The sequence below is a fragment of the Dipteris shenzhenensis genome, chromosome 26, assembly GCF_047967505.1.
Source record: "Dipteris shenzhenensis isolate YYH24624 ecotype China chromosome 26, Dip_SZ_1.0, whole genome shotgun sequence".
Classification (NCBI taxonomy): Eukaryota; Viridiplantae; Streptophyta; class Polypodiopsida; order Gleicheniales; family Dipteridaceae; genus Dipteris; species Dipteris shenzhenensis.
The window spans coordinates 41587763-41611293 of record NC_141621.1 but is presented as its reverse complement, the minus strand read 5'-3'; the positions used below and the strand labels follow the sequence as shown (position 1 = coordinate 41611293).

The 23531-nt window shown below is 41.7% G+C and overlaps 1 protein-coding gene across 1 annotated transcript; it reads left to right on the top strand.

Annotated features, from left to right (window-relative positions):
- The first annotated feature begins 218 nt into the window (after positions 1 to 218).
- LOC147885088 (UDP-glycosyltransferase 85A7-like) lies at positions 219 to 1890 on the top strand. The gene is made up of 2 exons (XM_087397876.1): positions 219 to 785; positions 901 to 1890. The coding sequence occupies exons 1-2, from the start codon at positions 308 to 310 to the stop codon at positions 1815 to 1817; spliced, it is 1395 nt and encodes a 464-aa protein (XP_087254002.1). The 5' UTR covers positions 219 to 307; the 3' UTR covers positions 1818 to 1890.
- The last annotated feature ends 21641 nt before the right edge of the window (positions 1891 to 23531 follow it).

Genomic DNA, 23531 nt, shown 5'->3' with positions numbered 1-23531 from the left:
CTCTCCGAAGATGAATATGTTTAAGGAATCCGCTATTCTTTGCCTCCCTGCAATCTTTGCACGTAGAAATTCTCTAGGTGAGAATGCTCTGTGAGGAGGGCCAAGAGCAAGAAGCATGGCTTTACAAACTTGGCTGTTGACCGGTTACGACCTCACGTTATTTGTGGATTAAAGCTTCTCACTCCGCCTCTCACAACGCATTAATCCTCAGTCACAGTGTTGTTGTTGATCATTCCTCTCTTTGCTCAGTCTCTCGTAAGTTTCGTTGCTCATTTGCTCTCTTCGCATCCTTAATTCTATAGCAGACATGGCTAACCTCCAGCTACTTCCCCATGCCCTCGTCGTTCCCGGCCCTGGCCTTGGCCACATCAACGGCTGCATGCTCCTCGCCAAAGCCCTCGTCTCTGCAGGCTTTTCGGTCACCTTCGTTTACTTCTCCCGCTCCCACTTTGATCATGCCCGCCACGACCGCCTCCCCTCCCCTTCCCCCTCGCTGCGAGTGGAAGTCCTCCCTGAAGGACCTTCCCTACACCCCCTCGACGATCCGGATATCTTCACTCCAAGCGTTGCAGCTCAACAAGGCCTGGAGCAGCTCGTTGAGAAGCTCGGCCTTCAGAATCCCGTCTCCTGCATCGTTTCCGATGCTTTCATGGCCTGGACGCAGGTCGTGGCCGACAAGTTCGGAATTCCCAGGATCGACTACTGGACATCCAATGCGACCGCATACTTGCTCACGTTGTATCTCCCTGAGCTGTTTGCACGAGGATACTTCGGTCATCAGAAGGGTAAAGTCACGATCGACTCAGTTTTCCATTTTCTCCGCGAGCTACATACCTTCAGTCAAGCTGTAACCGTTGTTTGAACTTCTGACCCAAGTTGTTCTGTTGAATTTCTGATCAGATGCCAGCAGGAGCGAGAATCAAAGATTTGTCGACTGCGTGCCAGGCCTTCCCCGATTTCCAATCGCCAACGAACTTTTTAGGGCAGATATGTCCCATCCCATGGTACAGCTCCTTTTCACTGCCGCTTCTATGGCCAAAAAGGCCGATAGGGTTCTGATCCACTCCGTAGACGAGTTAGAAAGCGGCGCATTTGAAGGCTTGCGACAGACACAAATACAAGCTTACGCCGTTGGTCCCCTGATTTATCATGCTTTCGACTGTGCGGATCAAAGTCACCCTCCTCCTCCTCCCAGGGAAGAGTGCCTGCGCTGGCTAGATACTCAGAAACAAGCTTCGGTCCTCTACGTCGCGTTCGGCAGTCTGGCGAGACTTTCCCCCGACGAAATCGAGGAGCTGGCACTGGGGCTCGAGGCAAGCGGCCAGCCCTTCTTATGGGTCATCCGTTCGGAGACAGCGAAGAGTGTGGTGTTGCCGGAGGGCTTCGCATCAAGAACTAAGGGGCGAGGCTGCATAGTTTCGTGGGCGCCTCAGGTGGCAGTGTTGGCGCATAGTGCAGTGGGGGGATTTATGACGCATTGTGGTTGGAATTCGACAATGGAGAGCTTATGGATGGCGGTCCCGATGCTGGGTTGGCCAAGGGAGGGAGACCAGTGGAGCAATGCGAGGTATATAGCCGAGGAGTGGGGAGTCGGGATGGAGCTAGGGCGAACAGACGGGCCTCAAGGGTGTTTGGAGAGGGTAGAAGTAGAAAGAGGGGTGAGGGCATTGATGGTTGGAAAAGAAGGGGAAAAGGCCAGGATGAAAGCTCAAGAAATGAGAAACATTTTGAAAAAGAGTGCTGGAGAGGGAGGTCACTCTTACTCCAACTTGCTCAAGTTTGCTCATGACATGAAGGCTCTACTCAGATGCAGCTAGTGCTCGAAAGGGAGGTCACTCACAGTCCAACTTACTCAAGTTCGCTCATAATATGAAGACTCGAATTAGATGCACTCAACATATTGCTCACTACTGCAAGCTCTAGTGGAGAATTCTTAGCTCCTTTTGTGAATTTACGTGGGGCTTTTTAATTAGGTGATGTAATTTAGCTTCATTACTCCTCTACATGGTTCGAGGTAAGTGGCCCTCTTGTGTCGGTTTATTGGTTCTCTCCATGTTTGAGTTAGCTAATCGTGAGCCTACTTGAGCTTTGCTCCCGAGATTGGACTATAGCTATGGAGATCATGCAATTTTCATTAAACAAGAAGCTTTCTTGCTTATTGGAGCTTTGGCTATTCTGTTTAAATGTAGTTTCTGCCCCATCCCCAACACTACCACCACTCCCCTTTCTTCCACTCCAACCTCTAGGAGGACATATAAAGTGGGGAGATAAAACTAAAACTATGAAGCTAAGAAATTATTGATTATGACTTTGATGTTAGAACTTAAGGGGTGCATTACATGCGTTCAAGGGGTTTTTTTCTAAAGGTGTATTCAAAACTCGGAGGGCTCATTTGGGTAATATGTCTATTATCATGGCATTCAAGGCTTTCTTTTCTATTTACTCATATGTAACCTTTTTTATCATTTTCATACACCCCCTCTATAAATTCCATAATGTAAATGTATTTTTTTTCTAGAGGAATTCTAAAAGTTCTTATGTGAGAGATACATTAGTACTTTTGGAGTCAATTTGGAGGCAACATGAGAGATTGAACTTTAATTATTGACATATATTTTCCAAATGTTACAAAAACCAAAAATACAAATGTTCCAACTAGAGATGTGAATAATTTTTAGATTGGTCAATTTCACAAACATTCATTGACCCTTTTGCTTGCCAAAAACAAAGATTTAGAGCTTTCCTAGGTCAAAGATTGAAACTTTTATACAAGATATATAACTATTGCATCATTATACAGTAATGACAAAGTATCTGTGGCCATTCAAAGCTTCATGTTTTATATCTTCGTGTAATGAATTCGACATCTATTTGTGATTGACATGCATAACACAACAATATGTACATTCTAATTATACTAGAGAAGCAAATTAAACTAGACAACACATACAACCATTTTATATGCACGATACCACGACACCAAAAGTCAAAGAAATGACTAGGTGTTGAAGACTAGATAAGTATACAAGTAACAATGCAAAGTATGACTCCAACACTGAAAGACTCATAAATGGCCAAGTGTCAAAGCCTAGATTGTTATATTTTATGACAAGCTACAATGACAGTGAAAGGCAAAGAAATGACCATGTGTCAAGCTAAACAATTACTCTACGACACACACTGTGACAACACCAAAGGTCAAATAAAGGACCATGTCAAAACTTAGTTATTTTGTAGATGACATACCTAAGAAAAACCACCAAAGGCCGAGTAAACAACCAAGTGTTGAATCCTATTACCCTTGTAATATTGATGGACGGTACATACAACCAAATGATATGACCAAGTGTCGAGTGAATTTAAGAATAAGGGAAAGGGGCCTTTATAATGCCATCTAAAGTCGAGTATTACAACCAAGTGTCGAAATGCAGACTCACTTATCTAATCACATCTATAACCAAGTGATACGACCCAATGTGGAGAGATATGTACCATACAAAATATGCATGGCCAAAGAATGACTCAAAATATCACACGAAAAATCAATTGATCTATGTATTATGTAGAAAGGCCAAATATAATACTACATCGATATCAACACTACATGATCCATATCCAATAGTTATATAATATCAATAAGAAAAAGTTATGATGTTGACATATTAGGGTGGGAGCATGTTAACATGCACTAAACTTGTTGTCCGGGACAGTGCTAGCCAGCAATGCTTATTAGTTGTCTTCTATGTATTTCTTCCCTCCCTTTCAAATTTTAAAATATTGGCTTTCAGTTACAAGAATGTGGACTCATGAGTAAATCTCTCTCTCTCTCTCTCTCTCTCTCTCTCTCTCTCGTACACACACACAAAGATCTCCACGACCCCCTCGTACTTGTAGAGCAACTCCTCCAAGCCTCCTTCTCCTCTACATGAACAAAAGACCTAAGAAGAAATGCCACCCCATCCCAATTCCACTAAGTTTTTTCCTAGAAGCTGAAACAAAGTGGGCACAAAACGAATGCGTGCGACTGCTTCCAAGAATGATGTCGAGTGAATGACTAATGGAGCCAAGGCAAGGGCCTCGTAAGACCAATTTTTGGAAGGGTCAAAGACCCCCTCCTCCCCTTTCGGAAGCATCCCATGGTGCAAAGTACACAATGAACAATGGATGAGGGTCGACACTCTAGTTATCACTGTAGGGATGAGTGTTAAAATCACATACCCAAAAGTCACGGTAACTTATTTTCGGTTCTCATTGAGTGGTTTCCAACCATTATGGCTACTTGAATATCTCTCTCAAGCATCATTCTGCCACTAGTAGACCCTCCTTCCCTTCCTCCAAAATCCTCTCCCTGTTCTCCCACTTTCTCCCTTTTTGCAGCTTTTAATGGTGGAGAACTGTGCATTGTTATTACATCAAGCTGGTGTCATTGAATAGAGAGAATGTGTCCAATGGAGGTAAAGACCTATAACCATGCTATTCAAGTGAAGTTATTCTTGATATTTTTACTATTTTCATAACTAATTATAGAGTTTGTATGTTTGTAGTTAGTGATTGAGGATTGTAAAAGGTATCTGGACAACAGAAGAGATGGATCCCAACTCATAGGACCGCATATGATCTTGCTGTCATTAGGTAGTATGAGAGAGATAGGAAGAAGAAACAATGGGAGGAGAAGCATATGAAGTGCGATGGTGGAGTGCAGGCTCTTAAAGACAAAGGAAAGCTGGAAATCTCCATTGCGATTGTTAAAGTTTTCAAGGACAGGACTAAGGGTACTGTCGTAGAAGAGAGACAAGAAATATGGAACCTCATTCATCAACACCTTGTCGAGCAAGAAATCCACACACAATCTACACTCAAGGAGGCTGCTATCACTACTACACATGGGCCTTGTTCTGACGGTTAAGCGTTAACATTTAGTGCACGTGGTGCACTAATCTTGGGATGTGAGGCGGGTTTAAAAAGGTGGGTATATGCTGACCTTTACCAGACTTGTAAATGGTGGGTATACAGTGACCTTTACTAGACTTGTAAAGGTCATTATATAACGACTCTGAGACACTTCCTATACCGATGTTTTATAGAGATTGTTTTTTCCCATACCGACCTTTAAAGAGAATTTTTCCCAATGACAAGATTTCTCTTTTCATACATGGTAGATCCTATGAAATAATAAAAATACAAGAGCATGTACATCAAGTTTGAAGATCATATGTTCATGTCCAAGTTTGAGATGAAAAAAATCAGTAAAGAGCATTTACATCAATGGCAAGTCCAACACACCAAATAAGTCTATCTCCAACTCTATATTGAGTTGATCTCCTATATCATCATTGTACTCTCGCATTGTACGTTCACCTAATACTTGATCTTCTTCAATAAAGTTGGGTGATTCTTGATCGCCATCTTCTTCCTCAATATCGTGATCTCCATCTTCCTCCCATACAATGTCATTATGTACATCTTTCAGTTGGCTCATATTGTGATCTTCATCTTCTTCGATAGATCCATCTCGATCAATTGGATTCAGCATTCAATTGGATTCAGCATTGGTAGTGGCATCTCCATATCTACATCTCTATCTTTAAAAATCTTTTTACTTCATGGTGCAACTTGGATCACGTACCACCATCTTGGATCAGAATGATCCGGATGAAAAACCACCTATATTGAAGATGAATGTCAAATGCCATTAATTATATGAAGTTATGCTTACGTACATGTACCAATTGATCTTAAAAAATGAAAGTATTCGATTAATTAAATCATTAGTATTATGCACTTGCTCATAATGCTCGAGAAGAACAAAAGTATCACTTTCATCGGTCCAAAGTTGGGTGGAGTCTATCGCAAAGAAACCACTACTGTCTTTCCTCACTATAGCATGGGGACCGTTGTAAATAGTTATAAACCATTTTACATCAAGAATGAAAAATCTAAATCGTCTAAAATCAATTTCATAGATTTCGCATATGGTCCCACAATAATCCAACTACAAGGAGAGAAGATTGTTATCCAAAGCACTTGCTCAGCTATCTTGTGTGAGTTAGCCATGACTCCACAATCATATGTGACTCTCTTTAAATCAATGTGTTCCACCTAAAAATGTCATCCATATGATCCTAATGCACTGTGCTTTTTGTACTACAAAAGAGCATCATTAAAACAATGAGGATGCATCTATTTTATAGCATATATTGCCATAAATAATTACTTAATTACGTCAAGAGGTAAGAAACTTACATGCATCATACATCCAGATGATAACTCTTGCTTGCACTCATTTATTGTCTCTCCATCATGTTTGGCTTTATGTAGACCCAGTTGTAGCTAATCAGGTGACATGTGAGTGGGGAGAAGGGCGAGATCCCATGGATATGGTTGCACTCAATTGTGCATTACTCTGAATCTCATCCTTGCATTTATTCTTTTTGATTTGGCTACTTCATATCTCTCAATCCACTTCTGCATCTCCTTGCTATTGAGGATACAAAACTTATTGAACTTCTCCATGTGCTCTTCGCTCATCTTTCTTTGAATCCCTTTTCTTAGGGGAACCTTGCCAACGATCGATCATCATCCTTGTTATGCCAACCCTTTGACATATCAAGATCCATGGATGCAAGAAACTCCATGATATATACTAATGACTCTCGCACAAGCCAGCCCTCTGCCATGCTTATTCCGGTCTTGCTTTCTACCTTACAAATCCCTTCAAAGTTTTCAAACACTACTCGAGAAAAAACATTGACCAACTATGTACGGTACCTGTAGGGATTTAAAAAGTACGTTTAAAAAAAGAAATTGTACTTTTCGATTAAAAATGGTAGCCTAATGCCCTACATGCAAAAAACGTGATTCTTTTTGTCGATTGGAAGAATATTGCACAGTGTACACTCTTACCGCATGGTACCATAACGTGAATACCATGTGGTATCTAACCATACCAAGTTGTGTCATTTACCCTGTACGGTCCCTCATCTACACTGTGTGGTTTTTTAGGCACCACGAGACACCACCAGTAACCTCCCTATACTGTGCGGTACATGTTCAATGGGCACGTGTGACATTCTGGATCATCCGATTGGGAAGGATAAGAATCATCTATGTTGACATACCATGCGGTGTAGGATGGTACCGCTCGGTGTGGGGGTTAAAGTTCACTGTGCCTTTACCTCGGTTATGTACAATACTCAAACACATATATAAATGAATGAAAAAGAAGATTAGGGTGTTCTGCACCCACCAAAACTTGTGTGGCTCTCTGTTTCTCTCTCTCCCTCTTCCATTCTTGCTTCTGTTGAGAGCACTCTCATCTGGTATCAGAGCCTGGGTGATCTAGCTGAGTGTGCGTGAATGCTTAAAGCTCAACAGCTCTCAATAGCTCTATAGGAGGAAGAAGAAGCTTTGTGGGAAGCTTTGTGGGTGACTTTACTTGCATCCGAGTGTATAGAGACCTTGGAGGAACCTTTGGAAAAGTCATTTTGGTTTTGCAAAGTGGTTTTGAGAGCCTGTTAAGTGTTTTCAAAGAAAAAGTCGTTTTTTGAGCTTTTCCCTGTTCCGTCCGATGACAGAGACTCCGTATTGACTTGTAGAGGCAACTATTGCTTGCTTTTGCTATGCACTTCACTTAAGGAGCTTGGAAATACTTTCATTCTTGAATTTGGGATCATTTCATTGGATTTCTGACTCACTATGTCAGTTTCTGCGTTTTTCTGCCCGGGTGTTAGAACTCAAGTTTGGAGCAACCATTTGTAGATCTGTCAGTTCCGGTGGACTCACGAGGTCCTAAAACTTCTATGTTGCTCATCATTTATACTCCAATGGAGTTTACAAATAACTCTGTTTCCAAAAACTTTTTTCAGTCCGTGTGTTGGAGGCAGTGATTGAGACCATGGTTTCCAAAACCATATGTCCCATTGTGTTTTGGACGCCCAAAAGCCCCTACCTATCAGTTCTTACACGATTCGGTAGAGGATTGTTAGAGTTACAGATCTCTATGTATTAGATTTCGTCTCTTTGTTATGCATTTTTCATTCTAAGGTTTTGAAACCTTAGATTTATGCCACATGGCAGTGGATAAGTGTTGACTCCCATTTCTCACTCATCGGTTGGGCTTTTGGAGTTCCAGCACAAGAGAGATATTTGTAAATTTTCTTGCTGAGTCCGATTATGCAATGGCGCCCATGTTTTGAGGCATCTCATGTTCTATTTTCAGTAGCAGTCATTACCGTGGGACTATGATTTCTTGAGCATACCTTATGCAGATCACTCTGGTTACAGTTTGAGTAGTGTGCGCTCATTCGTGGTGTGCATTGGGTTGTAGTGGATGATTTATAGGCCATTTGGATGCATTGCGGTCCTTATTGGATGTGCTGATAGGCGCAAATTGCCTTGTGGGATGTGGGGTTAAAGGTCACTGTGCCTTAACCCCAGTTATGTACAATACTCAAATACATATATAAATGAATGAAAAAGAAGATTAGGGTGGTTCTGCACCCACCGAACTTGTGTGGCTCTCTGTCTCTCTCTCTCCTTCTTCCGTTCTTGCTTCCGTTGAGAGCACTCTCAACTGGTATCAGAGCCCGGGTGATCTAGCTGAGTGTGCGTGAATGCTTGGAAGCTCAGCAGCTCTGTGGGAGAAAGGAGAAGCTCTGTGGGAAGCTTTGTGGGTGACTTTACTTGCATCCGAGTGTGCAGAGACCTTGGAGGAACCTTTGGAAAAGTCACTTTGGCTTTACGAAGTGGTTTTGAGAGCCTGTTAAGAGCTTTCAAAGAAAAAGTCGTTTTTTGAGCTTTTCCCTGTTCCGTTCAATGACAGAGACTCCGTATTGACTTGTAGAGGCAACTATTGCTTGCTTTTGGTATCCACATTACTTCAGGAGCCTGGAAACACCTTCATTCCTGAATCTGGGATCATTTCATTGGATTTCTGAGTCACTGTGTCAGTTCCTGCGTTTTTTGCCCGGGTGTTGGAACTCAAGTTTGGAGCAACTATTTGCAGATCTGTCAGTTCCGGTGGACTCAGGAGGTCCTAAAACTTCTATGTTGCTCATCATTCGCACTCCGGTGGAGTTTACAGATAGCTCTGTTTCCAAAAACGTTTTTCAGTCCGTGTGTTGGACCCAGTGATTGAGACCACGGTTTCCAAAACCGTCTATCCCATTGCGTTTCGGACGCCCAAAAACCCCTACCTATCAGTTCTTGTGTGATTCGGTGGAGGATTTTCAGAGTTATAAATCTCTGCGTATTCGATTTCGTCTCTCTGTTATGCATTTTTCATACTAAGGTTTTGAAACCTTAGATTTATGCCACATGGCAGTGGATAAGTGTTGACTCCCATTTCTCACTCATCGGTTGGGATTTTGGAGTTCTGGCAGAAGAGAGATATTTGCAGATTTTCTTACTGAGTCCGATTATGCAATGGCGCCCATGTTTTGAAGCATCTCAGGTTCTATTTTCAGTAGCGCTCATTACCGTGGGACTATGATTTCTTGAGCATACCTTCTGCAAATCACTCTGGTTGCAGTTTGAGCAGTGTGCACTCATTCGTGGTATGCATTGGGTTGCAATGGATAATTTATAGGCCATTTGGATGCATTGCGGTCCTTATTGGATGCGCTGATAGGCCCAAATTACCTTGTGGGATGCTATTTTTTTATGGACGCTTTGCACATGGATGCTATTTTATGCTGAGGGACAGCTTTGAAACATTGCAGGTGATGCACTGATAGTGCTATGCTCTCTTGGATGAGACATTATTGATGCATATGCCAGTGGACAGTGTTTATGCTTGAGTCATTTGGCACTTATTGGCATTTTCTTTTGGGCCAAATTTGCTCATATGGATGCATAGTATACGCACATGAGTCAGATGCTTTGAGTTTTGAGTTTTGGTGATATTTCACTCTATTGTGGCATACACATTTGGGTGCACCTGGTATTTGGTGTGATTCTCTCTTACAGGCACTAGCATTTGGGATTTTGTTTCATTTGTATCATGGCATCCTCTTCCATGTCTGAAAAGGAGTTTTTTAGCATTAAAAAGTTTGATGAGACAAACTTTTCTTTGTGGAAAGGACAAATAAGAGATGTGCTTATTCAAAAGAAGCAGATTAAACCCTTGGCAGGTATTGAAGCTAAGCCTGCGGATATGTTTGAGGATGATTGGAATGAGTTGGATGCATTAGCAAAGTCTACTATTAGACTTCATCTTGCAGAGTCAGTTTATTTCACAGTAGTAAATGAGCAGACTACGGAAGATTTGTGGAAGAAACTGTGTGCCACTTATGAGAAGGAAACTGCCTCTAATAAAGTTTACCTCATGAAGAGGTTGTTTGAGCTGTAGATGAAGGAAGGGGTCTCCATTGCTTCTCATTTGAATGAATTCAATATTATTTTCAGCCAGCTTCAGGCTCAGAAAATGAATTTTGATGCGGAGACTAAGGCAATATTTCTCTTATGTTCATTGCCATCCTCATGGGATACCTTCCGTACAGCTGTCAGTAACTCTGCACCTGGTGGAGTACTGAAATTTGATGATGTTGTGGGTAGCTTGTTGGCCGAGGAGATTAGACGGAAGTCTATGGATGGCAACAAGCAGGATGCAGCCTTAAATGTGCAAAGGGGCAGATCACAGTTCAGGGGGAAGTCCCAAGAAAGAGGGAAGTCTCGTAGCAAATCCAAGGCACGGAACATTGAGTGTTACCATTGTGGCAAGAAGGGCCATATGAAAAAGGATTGCTACAAGCTGAAAAGAGAGCAAAAGGATAAGAAAAAGAATGCAAATTGGGGTGCAAATCAAAAGGAAGAGAGTCCAAGGGAGGACAAAGGAAAAGTGAAGATCGAGGAGATCAATGCAGTCACACGTGATAGTGACAATGATGTTCTCTTCATGTCTAGTTTATCTGCAGATTTGCTTACCACTTCAGATGATGCATATTCCCAGGATTGGATTTTGGATTCTGGTGCTTCATTCCATGTTACTCCCCATAGGGAATGGTTCTCTACTTATGACAGTGGAAAGACAGGTTGTGTGCATCTTGGAAATGACTATGCATGTGACATAGTGGGAGCAGGTGACATAAAGTTTTCTTTTGCAAATGGGTCTGCATTTGTTTTGAAACATGTGAGACATGTGCCTAAGCTGACCAAGAGTCTTATTTCAGTGGGTCAGCTAGATGATGCTGGTTTTCACACCACTTTTGGCTTTCAAAGTTGGAAAATTCAAAAGGGCTCTATGCTTTTGGCCAGGGGTGCCAAGTGTGGGACTTTGTATCCCTTACATGTATCAGGGGTATTTGATCATGTTGTTGCAATAACCGAGCAGCCAAGCACTTCTTTGTGGCATTGCAGGTTGGGGCACATGAGCCATAATGGAATGAAACTCTTATGCCATTTGGGTTATGTACCACATTTGAGTTTCTCTGATTTTGAATTTTGTGAGCATTGTCTCTATGGGAAGCAGACTAAGTCAGCCCATAAAAGAAGGGGAAAGAAAGAGTTTGAAAAGCTTGATTTGGTGCATTCAGACGTATGTGGTCCCATGCCTACACGGTCATTAGGCGGGGCTGAATACTATGTGACATTCATTGATGATGCAACTAGGAAAGTGTGGGCTTATGCTATAGCTCGGAAGAGTGATGTGTTCCAGGTATTTCAGAAATGGCTGGCCTTGGTTGAGAATCAGTCAGGTAGAATGCTTAAATGCCTACGGACTGACAATGGTGGAGACTATCTCTCTCATGACTTTCAACATTTCTGTGATACTCGTGGGATTAAGAGGGAGCTTACATCCCCTCGTACTCCAGAGCAAAATCCAGTTGCAGAAAAGATGAACCGTACCATTCAAGAAAGGTTGCAATGCATGCTTTCCAATGCAAGTCTTTCTGGTGGTTTTTGGGCTGAGGCAATGAAGACTGCAGTGCATGTGATCAATAGATCACCTAGTAAGAGTTTAGATGGTGGTATTCCTAAAGAGGCATGGAGTGGCAAGAAGCCCTCTTACTCTCATTTGCGTATATTTGGGTGTGAGGCATATGCACATGTGCCAAAAGAGCTTCGAAAGAAGCTAGATCCTAAGTCTAGGAAATGCATCTTTCTAGGTTATGGTGAAAGTGGAGAGATGGGCTATCGTCTCTGGGATCCAGAAGCAAAGAAGATCATACGCAGCCATGATGTGGTCTTCAATGAGAAGGAGATGGATAAGGCACCCATGAGGGATGTGGAAATGAGGAGAATCACTTTTCAGGATGTGAATCCACCTGCATATGTTGATAGACAGCAAGCTGTCCATGCACCAAATGTGCAAGAAATGGTACCACCAAGTACTCCCACAGGTATACAATCAAGGGTAGATGATGGATCATCTATTGGTGGAAATGATGAGCCAAATGTGGCTGATATGCAAGTGGGATAGCAAGCTGAAATGCCCTTGAGAAGATCATCTAGAGTGTCTAGACCGCCTGATAGGTTTGTTCCAGGGGTAGACTATGTGATGCTTACTGATTGCGGGGAGCCTTCTTGCTATAAAGAGGCTATGATGCGTGAGGATCAACGCAAGTGGGAGTATGCTATGCAATCAGAGATGAGTTCACTTATGAAGAATAAGACTTGGGACTTGGTTTCTTTGCCACATGGAAAGAAAGCATTGCCATGTAAATGGGTCTACAAAATGAAGGTCACAGGTGATGATGTGCCTAGGTACAAGGCCCGTTTGGTTGCTAAAGGGTTCAAGCAAGAGAAGGGTGTGGACTTTGATGAGATATTCTCTCCAGTTGTGAAGATGACCACACTTAGATGCATGCTTGGACTAGTGGCATCAGAGGATATGGAGCTTATGCAGATGGATGTCAAGACAGCTTTCTTGCATGGGGATTTGCATGAGGAAATTTACATGGTGCAGCCGGAAGGCTTTGAAGAAAAGGGCAAAGAGCATTTTGCAAGCTGAAGAAGAGTCTCTATGGTCTTAAGCAAGCGCCTAGAGAATGGTATCAGAAGTTTGATGCTTTCATTCGGTCCCAGGGTTTTAGAAGGAGTGAAATTGATCACTGCCTCTACACTAAAAGGGCTAAGGATAATAGCCTGATAATCTTGGCACTATATGTGGATGATATGCTATTGGCTAGCAAGAATACTTATGAGCTAGATGCATTAAAGGCCAAGTTGCATGAGGCCTTTGATATGAAGGATTTGGGACTTGCAGGTCATATTCTTGGTATGCGCATCACGCGTGATCGGAGTAGGAAACTCCTTTGGCTTTCACAAAAAGAGTATGTTACAAAAGTATTACAGCGTTTCAATATGGAGGGGGGGAAGGCAGTGAGTACTCCATTGCCTCCATATGTGAAACTGAGTCATACAGATAGTCCCAAATCAGATGAGGAAAGGGCCATGATGGCCAAGGTTCCTTATGCATCAGCAGTTGGGAGTCTTATGTATGCTATGATAGCTACTAGACCAGACATTGCATTTGCAGTGGGAGTTGTTAGCCGGTATATGGCTAATCCAGGAAAGAGGCATTGGGAGGCAGTTAAGTGCATCATGAGGTACATGAAGGGTACCAAGGAGATGTGCATTTGCTTTGGTAAAGGAGACATGCGTGTACTTGGGTACATAGATTCAGACTATGCAGGGCATGTGGATAGTAGGAGATCCACTTCTGGTTATGTGTTCACCTTTGCAGGTGGTGCAGTGTCGTGGATGTCTCGCGCACAGAAGTGCATTGCCTTGTCTACCACAGAGGCTGAGTATGTTGCAGCCACAGAGAGTTTCAAGGAGGCTATATGGCTTGATCGGCTAGTGGGAGATTTGGGGATTCATACAAGTGTACCGACATTGCATAGTGATTCCATGAGTGCTATTCACCTAGCACGGAATCCGGTCTTTCATGCAAAGACCAAACACATTGAGGTCAGGTACCATTTCATCAGGGAGGTACTTGAGGACAAGCGCATAGAGCTTGTCAAGGTTCATACAGATGATAACCCTGCAGATATGCTGACGAAGAGTCTACCTAGTCAGCGGTTTGAGTATTGTCATGTATTGATGGGCATTGGATAGTATGCTCTCTAGTTATTCTCCCTTAAAGGCACATTGTCCTTTAAGTGGGAGGTTGTGGGGTTAAAGGTCACTGTGCCTTAACCCCAGTTATGTACAATACTCAAATACATATATAAATGAATGAAAAAGAAGATTAGGGTGGTTCTGCACCCACCAAACTTGTGTGGCTCTCTGTCTCTCTCTCTCCTTCTTCCGTTCTTGCTTCTGTTGAGAGCACTCTCAGTGGGATGCTATTTTTTATGGACGCTTTGCAAAGAAATGACCACGTGTCAAGCTAAACAATTACTCTATGACACATGCTTTGACAACACCAAAGGTCAAATAAAGGACCATGTCAAAACTTAGTTATTTTGTAGATGACATACCTAAGAAAGCCCAACAAAAGCTGAGTAAACAACCAAGTGTTGAATCTTATTGCCCTTGTAGTATTGATGGTACATACAACCAAATGATATGACCAAGTGTCGAGTGAATTTAAGAATAAGGGAAAGGGGCCTTTATAATGCCATCTAAAGTCGAGTATTACAACCAAGTGTCGAAATGCAGACTCACTTATCTAATCACATCTATAACCAAGTGATACGACCCAATGTGGAGAGATATGTACCATACAAAATATGCATGGCCAAAGAATGACTCAAAATATCACACGAAAAATCAATTGATCTATGTATTATGTAGAAAGGCCAAATATAATAATACATTGATATTCAATGGTTATACAATATCATAACAGTTATGCAAAAATCCAAATATAACACTACATGATCCATATCCAATAGTTATATAATATCAATAAGAAAGAGTTATGATGATGACATATTAGGGTGGGAGCATGTTAACATGCACTAAACTTGTTGTCCGGGACAGTGCTAACTAGCAATGCTTATTAGTTGTCTTCTGTGTATTTCTTCCCTCCCTTTCAAATTTTAAAATATCGGCTTTCACTTACAAGAACGTGGACTCATGAGATAATCTCTCTCTCTCTCTCTCTCTCTCATACTTGTAGAGCAACTCCTCCAAGCCTCCTCCTCCTCTACATGAACAAAAGACCTAAGAAGAAACGCCACCCCATCCCAATTCCACTAAGTTTTTTCCTAGGAGTTGAAACAAAGTGGGCACAAAATGAATGCATGTGACTGCTTCCAAGAATGACATCGAGTGAATGACTAATGGAGCCAAGGTAGAGGCCTCATAAGACCAATTTTTAGAACGGTCAAAGACCCCCTCCTCCCCTTTCGGAAGCATCCCATGGTGCAAAGTACACAATGAACAATGGATGAGGGTCGACACTCTAATTATCACTGTAGGGACGAGTGTTAGAATCTCATACCCAAAAGTCATGGTAACTTTTTTACGGTTCTGATTGAGTGGTTTCCAGCTATTATGTCTACCTGAATATCTCTCTCGAGCATCATTCCACCACTAGTAGACCCTCCTTCCCTTCCTCCAAAATCCTCTCCCTGTTCTCCCACTTTCTCCCTTTTTGCATCTTTTAATGGTGGAGAATTGTGCATTGTTATTATATCATGCTGGTGTCATTGAATAGAGAGAATGTGTCCAATGGAGGTAAAGACCTATAACCATGCTATTCAAGTGAAGTTATTCTTGATATTTTTACTATTTTCATAACTAATTATAGCGTTTGTATGTTTGTAGTTAGTGATTGAAGATTGCAAAAGGTATCTGGACAACAGAAGAGATGGATCCCAACTCACAGGACCGCATATGATCTTGCTATCATTAGGTAGTATGAGAGAGATAGGAAGAAGAAACAATGGAAGGAGAAGCGTATGAAGTGCGATGGTGGAGTGCAGGCTCTTAAAGACAAAGAAAAGCTGAAATCTCCATTGCACTTATAAGTTTTCAAGGATAGGCCTAAGGGCTCACTAAGGGTACTATTGTAGAAGAGAGACAAACAAAAAGAAACTCATTCATCAACACCCTGTTGTGCAAGAAATCCAGGCACAATCTACACTCGAGGAGGCTACTATCACTACTACACATGGGCCTTGTTCTGACGATTAAGCGTTGACATTTAGTGCATGCGGTGCACTAATCATAGGTATGTGAGGCGCGTTTGAAAAGGTGGGTATATGCTGACCTTTACCAGACTTGTAAATGGTGGGTATACAGCGACCTTTACTAGACTTGTAAAGGTCGTTATATAATGACTCTGAGACACTTCCTATACCAATGTTTTATAGAGATTGTTTTTTCCCATACCGACCTTTAAAGAGAATTTTTCGCAATGACAAGATTTTTCTTTTCATACATGTTAGATCCTATGAAATAATAAAAATACAAGAGCATGTACATCAAGCTTGAAGATCATATATTCATGTCCAAGTTTGAGATGAAAAAAATTAGTAAAGAGCATTTACATCAATGGCAAGTCTAGCACACCAAATAAGTCTATCTCCAACTCTATATTGAGTTGATCTCCTATATCATCATTGTACTCTGGTGGTGTACGTTCACCTAAGACTTGATCTTCTTCAATAAAGTTGGGTGATTCTTGATCGCCATCTTCTTCCTCAATATTGTGATCTCCATCTTCCTCCCATATGATGTCATTATGTGCATCTTTTGCTTGGCTCATATTGTGATCTTCATCTTCTTTGATAGATCCATTTGGATCAATTGGATCTGGCATTGGTAGTGGCATCTCCATATCTACATCTCTATCTTTAAAAATCTTTTTACTTCATGGTGCAACTTGGATCACGTACCACCATCTTGGATCAGAATGATCCAGATGAAAAACCACCTATATTGAAGATGAATGTCAAATGCCATCAATTATATGAAGTTATGCTTACATACACGTACCAATTGATCTTTAAAAATGAAAGTATTCAATTAATTAAATCATTAGTATTATGCACTTGCTCACAATGCTCGAGAAGAACAAAAGTATTACTTTCATTGGTCCAAAGTTTGGTGGAATCTATCACAAAGAAACCACTACTGTCTTTCCTCACTATAGCATGGGGACCGTCGTAAATAGTTCTAAACCATTTTACATCAAGAATGAAAAATCTAAATCGTCTAAAATCAATTTCATAGATTTCGCATATGGTCCCATAATAATCCAACTGCACGGAGAGAAGATTGGTATCCAAAGCACTTGCTCAGCTATCTTGTGTGAGTTAGCCATGACTCCACAATCATATGTCACTCTCTTTAAATCGATGTGTTCCACATAAAAATGTCATCCATATGATCCTAATGCACTGTGCTTTTTGTACTACAAAAGAGCATCATTAAAACAATGAGGATGCATCTATCTTATAGCATATATTGCCACAAATAATTACTTAATTACGTTAAGAGGTAAGAAACTTACATGCATCATACATCCAGATGATAACTCTTGCTGGCACTCATTTATTGTCTCTCCATTGTGTTTGGATTTATGTAGACCCAGTTGTAGCTAATCAAGTGATATGAATGCACTCAACTGTGCATTACTCTGAATCTCATCCTTGCATTTATTCTTTCTGATTTCGCTGCTTCATATCTCTCAATCCACTTCTGCATCTCCTTGCTATTAAGGATACAAAACTTATTGAGATTCTCCATGTGCTCTTCGCTCATCTTTCTTTCAATCCCTTTTCCATGGGGAACCTTGCCAACGATCGATCATCATGCTTGTTATGCCAACCCTTTGACATATCAAGATCCATGGATGCAAGAAACTTCGTGATATATACTAATGACTCTTGCACAAGCCATCCCTCTGCCATGCTTGTTCCGGTCTTGCTCTCTACCTTACAAATCCCTTCAAAGTTTTCATACACTACTCGAGAAAAACATTGACCAACTATGTACGGTACCTGTAGGGATTTAAAAAGTACATTAAAAAAAGTTGTACTTTTCGATTAAAAATCATAGCCTAACGCCCTACATGCAAAAAACGTGATTCTTTACATCGATTGTCGATTGGAAGAATATTGCATACTGTACACTCTTACCGCATGGTACCATAACGTGAATACCATGTGGTATCTAACCATACCAAGTTGTTTCATTTACCCTACACAGTTCCTCATCTACACTATATGGTTTTTTAGGGCACCATGAGACACCACCAGTAACCTGCCTGTACTGTGTGATACATGTTCAATGGGCACGTGTGACATTCTAGATCATCTGATTGGGAAGGATAAGAATCATCTATGTTGACATACCATGCGGTGTAGGACGGTACCGCTCGGTGTGGGGGTTGAAGGTCACTGTGCCTTTACCTCGGTTATGTACAATACTCAAACACATATATCAATGAATGAAAAAGAAGATTAGGGTGGTTTTGCACCCACCAAAACTTGTGTGGCTCTCTGTTTCCCTCTCTTCCTCTTTCATTCTTGCTTCCATTGAGAGCACTCTCAACTGGTATCAGAGCTCAAGTGATCTAGCTGAGCGTGCGTGAATGCTTGAAGCTCAGCAGCTCTGTAGGAGGAAGAAGAAGCTCTGTGGGAAGCTTTGTGGGTGACTTTACTTGCATCCAAGTGTATAGAGACCTTGGAGGAACCTTTGGAAAAGTCATTTTGGTTTTGCAAAGTGGTTTTGATAGCCTATTAAGTGTTTTCAAAGAAAAAGTCGTTTTTTGAGCTTTTCCCTATTCCATTCGATGACAGAGACTCCGTATTGACTTATAGAGGCAACTATTGCTTGCTTTTGGTGTCCAATTCACTTCAAGAGCTTGGAAACACCTTCATTCTCGAATCTGGGATCATTTCATTGGATCTCTGACTCACTGTGTCAGTTTCTGCGTTTTTTCGCCCAGGTGTTGGAAGTCAAGTTTGGAGCAACCATTTGTAGATCTGTCAGTTCCTATGGACTCAGGAGTCCTAAAACTTCTATGTTGCTCATCATTCACACTCCGGTGGAGTTTACAAATAGCTCTGTTTCCAAAAACGTTTTTCAGTCCATGTGTTGGACCCAGTGATTGAGACCACGGTTTCCAAAACCGTATGTCCCATTGTGTTCTGGACGCCCAAAAGCCCCTACCTATCAGTTCTTACACGATTCGGTGGAGGATTTTCAGAGTTATAGATCTCTGTCTATTCGATTTCGTCTCTTTGTTATGCATTTTTCATTCTAAGGTTTTGAAACCTTAGATTTATGCCACATGGCAGTGGATAAGTGTTGACTCCCATTTCTCACTCATCGGTTGGGATTTTGGAGTTCTGGTAGAAGAGAGATATTTGCAAATTTTCTTACTGAGTCCGATTAATATGCAATGGGGCCCACGTTTTGAGGCATCTCATGTTCTATTTTTAGTAGCAGTCATTACCGTGGGACTATAATTTCTTGAGCATACCTTATGTTGATCCCTCTGGTTGCAGTTTGAGCAGTAAGCGCTCATTCGTGGTGTGCATTGGGTTGTAATGGATGATTTATAGGCCATTTGGATGCATTGCGGTCCTTATTAGATGTGCTGATAGGCCCAAATTACCTTGTGGGATGCTATTTTTTATGGACGCTTTGGACATGGATGCTATTTTATGCTGAGGGACAGCTTTGACACATTGCAGGTGATGCATTGATAGTGCTAAGCTCTCTTGGATGAGATATTATTAATGGATATGCCAGTGGATGGTGTTTATGCTTGAGTCATTTGGCACTTATTGGCATTTTGGATTGCCATTGTAGTTGGCATTTTCTTTTGGGCCACATTTGCTCATATGGATGCATAGTATATGCACATGAGTCAGATGCTTTGAGTCATGAGTTTTGGTAATATTTCACTGTATTGTGGCATACACATTTGGGTGCACCTGGTATTTGGTGTGATTCTCTCTTGTAGGCACTAGCATTTGGGAGTTTGCATTATTTGCATTATGGCATCCTCTTCCATGTCTGAAAAGGAGTTTTTCAACATTAAAAAGTTTGATGGGACAAAATTTTCTTTGTGGAAAGAACAGATAAGGGATGTGCTTATTCAAAAGAAGCAGATTAAACCCTTGGCAAGGATTGAAGCTAAGCCTGCAAATATGTCTGAGGATGATTGGAATGAGTTGGATGCATTACCAAAGTCTACTATTAGACTTCATCTTGCAGAGTCAGTTTATTTCACAGTAGTAAATGAGCAAACTATGGAAGATTTGTGGAAGAAACTGTGTGCCACTTATAAGAAGGAAACTGCCTCTAATAAAGTTTACCTCATGAAGAGGTTGTTTGAGCTACAGATGAAGGAAGGGGTCTCCATTGCTTCTCACTTGAATGAATTCAATATTATTTTCAGCTAGCTTCAGGCTCAGAGGATGAATTTTGACGTGGAGACTAAGGCAATATTTATCTTATGTTCATTGCCATCCTCATGGGATACCTTCCCTACAGCTGTCAGTAACTTTGCACCTCGTGGAGTATTGAAATTTGATGATGTTGTGGGTAGCTTGTTGGCCAAGGAGATTAGATGGAAGTCTATGGATTTCAACAAGTAGGATGCAGCCTTAAATGTGCAAAGGGGCAGATCACAGTTCAGGGGGAAGTCCTAAGAAAGAGGGAAGTCTCGTAGCAAATCTAGGGCATGGAACATTGAGTGTTACCACTGTGGCAAGAAGGGCCATATGAAAAAGGATTGCTACAAGCTGAAAAGAGAGCAAAAGGATAAGAAAAAGAATGCAAATTGGGGTGCAGATCAAAAGGAAGAGAGTCCAAGGGAGGACAAAGGAAAAGTGAAGATCGAGGAGATCAATGCAGTCACACATGATAGTGACAATGGCGTTCTCTTCATGTCTATTTTATCTATGGAGTTGCTTACCACTTCAGATGATGCAGATTCCCAAGATTGGATTTTGGATTCTGGTGCTTCATTCCATGTTACTCCCCATAGGGAATGGTTCTCCACTTGTGACAGTGGAAAGATAGGTTGTGTGCATCTTGGAAATGACTATGCATGTGACATAGTCAGAGCAGGTGACATAAAGTTTTCTTTTGCAAATGGGTCTGCATTTATTTTGAAACATGTGAAACATGTGCCTAAGTTGACCAAGAGTCTTATTTTAGTGGGTCAACTAGATGATGCTGGTTTTCACACCACTTTTGGCTTTCAGAGTTAGAAAATTCAGAAGGGCTCTATGCTTTTGGCCAAGGGTGCCAAGTGTGGGACTTTGTATCCCTTACATGTATCAGGGGTATTTGATCATGTTGTTGCAATAACCGAGCAGCCAAGCACTTCTTTGTGACATTGCAGGTTGGGGCACATGAGCCAAAATGGAATGAAACTCTTATGCCATTTGGGTTATGTACCGCATTTGAGTTTCTCTGATTTTAAATTTTGTGAGCACTGTCTCTATGGGAAGCTGACTAAATCAGCCCATAAAAGAAGGGGAAAGAAAGAGTTTGAAAAGCTTGATCTGGTGCATTCAGACGTATGTGGTCCCATGCCTACACAGTCATTAGGCGAGGCTGAATACTATGTCACATTCATTGATGATGCAACTAGGAAAGTGTGGGCGTATGCTATAGCTCAGAAGAGTGATGTGTTCTAGGTATTTCAGAAATGGCTGGCCTTGGTTGAGAATCAATCAGGTAGAATGCTTAAATGCCTACGGACTAACAATGGTGGAGAGTATCTCTCTCATGACTTTTAGCATTTCTATGATACACGTGGGATTAAGAGGGAGCTCACATCCCCTCATACTCCAGAGCAAAATCCAGTTGCAGAAAAGATGAATCGTACCATTCAAGAAAAGTTGCAATGCATGGTTTCCAATGCAAGTCTTTCTGGTGGTTTTTGGGCTGAGGCAATGAAGACTGCAGTGCATGTGATCAATAGATCACCTAGTAAGAGTTTGGATGGTGGTATTCATGAAGAGGCATGGAGTGGCAAGAAGCCCTCTTACTCTCATTTGCGTATATTTGGGTGTGAGGCATATGCACATGTGCCAAAAGAGCTTCGAAAGAAGCTAGATCCTAAGTCTAGGAAATGCATCTTTCTGGGTTATGGTGAAAGTGGAGAGATGGGCTATCGTCTCTGGGATCCAGAAGCAAAGAAGATCATACATAGCCATGATGTAGTCTTCAATGAGAAGAAGATGCATAAGGCACCCATGAGGGATGTGGAAATGAGGAGAATCACTTTCCAGGATGTGAATCCACCTGCATATGTTGATAGACAGCAAGCTGTCCATGCACCAAATGTGTAAGAAATGGTACCACCAAGTACTCCCATAGGTATACAATCAAGTGTAGATGATGGATCATCTATTGGTGGAAATGATGAGCCAAAGGTGGGACAACAAGCTGAAATGCCCTTGAGAAGATCATCTAGAGTGTCTAGACCACCTAATAGGTTTGTTCCAGGAGTAGACTATGTGATGCTTACTAATTGTGGGGAGACTTCTTGCTACAAAGAGGCTATGATGCGTAAGGATCAATGCAAGTGGGAGTATGCTATGCAATCAAAGATGAGTTTACTTATGAAGAATAAGACTTGGGACTTGGTTTCTTTGCCACATAGAAAGAAAACATTGTCATGTAAATGGGTCTACAAGATGAAGGTCACAGGTGATGATGTGCCTAGGTACAAGGCCCGTTTGGTCGCTAAAGGATTCAAGCAAGAGATGGGTGTGGACTTTGATGAGATATTCTCTCCAGTTGTGAAGATGACCATGCTTAGATGCATGCTTGGACTAGTGGTAGCAGAGGATATGGAGCTTATGTAGATGGATGTCAAGACAGCTTTCTTGCATGGGGATTTGCATGAGGAAATTTACATGGTGCAACTGGAAGGCTTTGAAGAAAAGGGCCAAGAGCATTTAGTTTGCAAGCTGAAGAAGAGTCTCTATGGTCTTAAGCAAGCGCCTAGAGAATGTTATCAAAAGTTTGATGCTTTCATTCGGTCCTAGGGTTTTAGAAGGAGTGAGATTGATCACTGCCTCTACACTAAAAGGGCTAAGGATAATAGCCTGATAATCCTGGCACTATATGTGGATGATATGCTATTGGCTAGCAAGAATACTTATGAGCTAGATGCCTTAAAGGCCAAGTTGCATGAGGCCTTTGATATGAAGGATTTGGGACTTGCAGGTCATATTCTTAGTATGCGCATCAGGTGTGATCAGAGTAGGAAACTCCTTTGGCTTTCACAAAAGGAGTATGTTATAAAAGTATTGCAGCGTTTCAATATGGAGGGGGGGAAGGCAGTGAGTACTCCATTGCCTCCATATGTGAAACTGAATCATATAGATAGTCCCAAATTAGATGAGGAAAGGGCCATGATGGCCAAGGTTCCTTATGCATCAGTGGTTGGGAGTCTTATGTATGCTATGATAGCTACTAGACCAGACATTGCATTTGCAATGGGAGTTGTTAGCCGGTATATGGCTAATCCAGGAAAGAGGCATTAGGAGGCAGTTAAGTGCATCATGAGGTACATGAAGGATACCAAGGAGATGTGCATCTGCTTGGTAAAGGAGATGTGCGTGTACTTGGGTACACAGATCAGACTATGCCGGGCA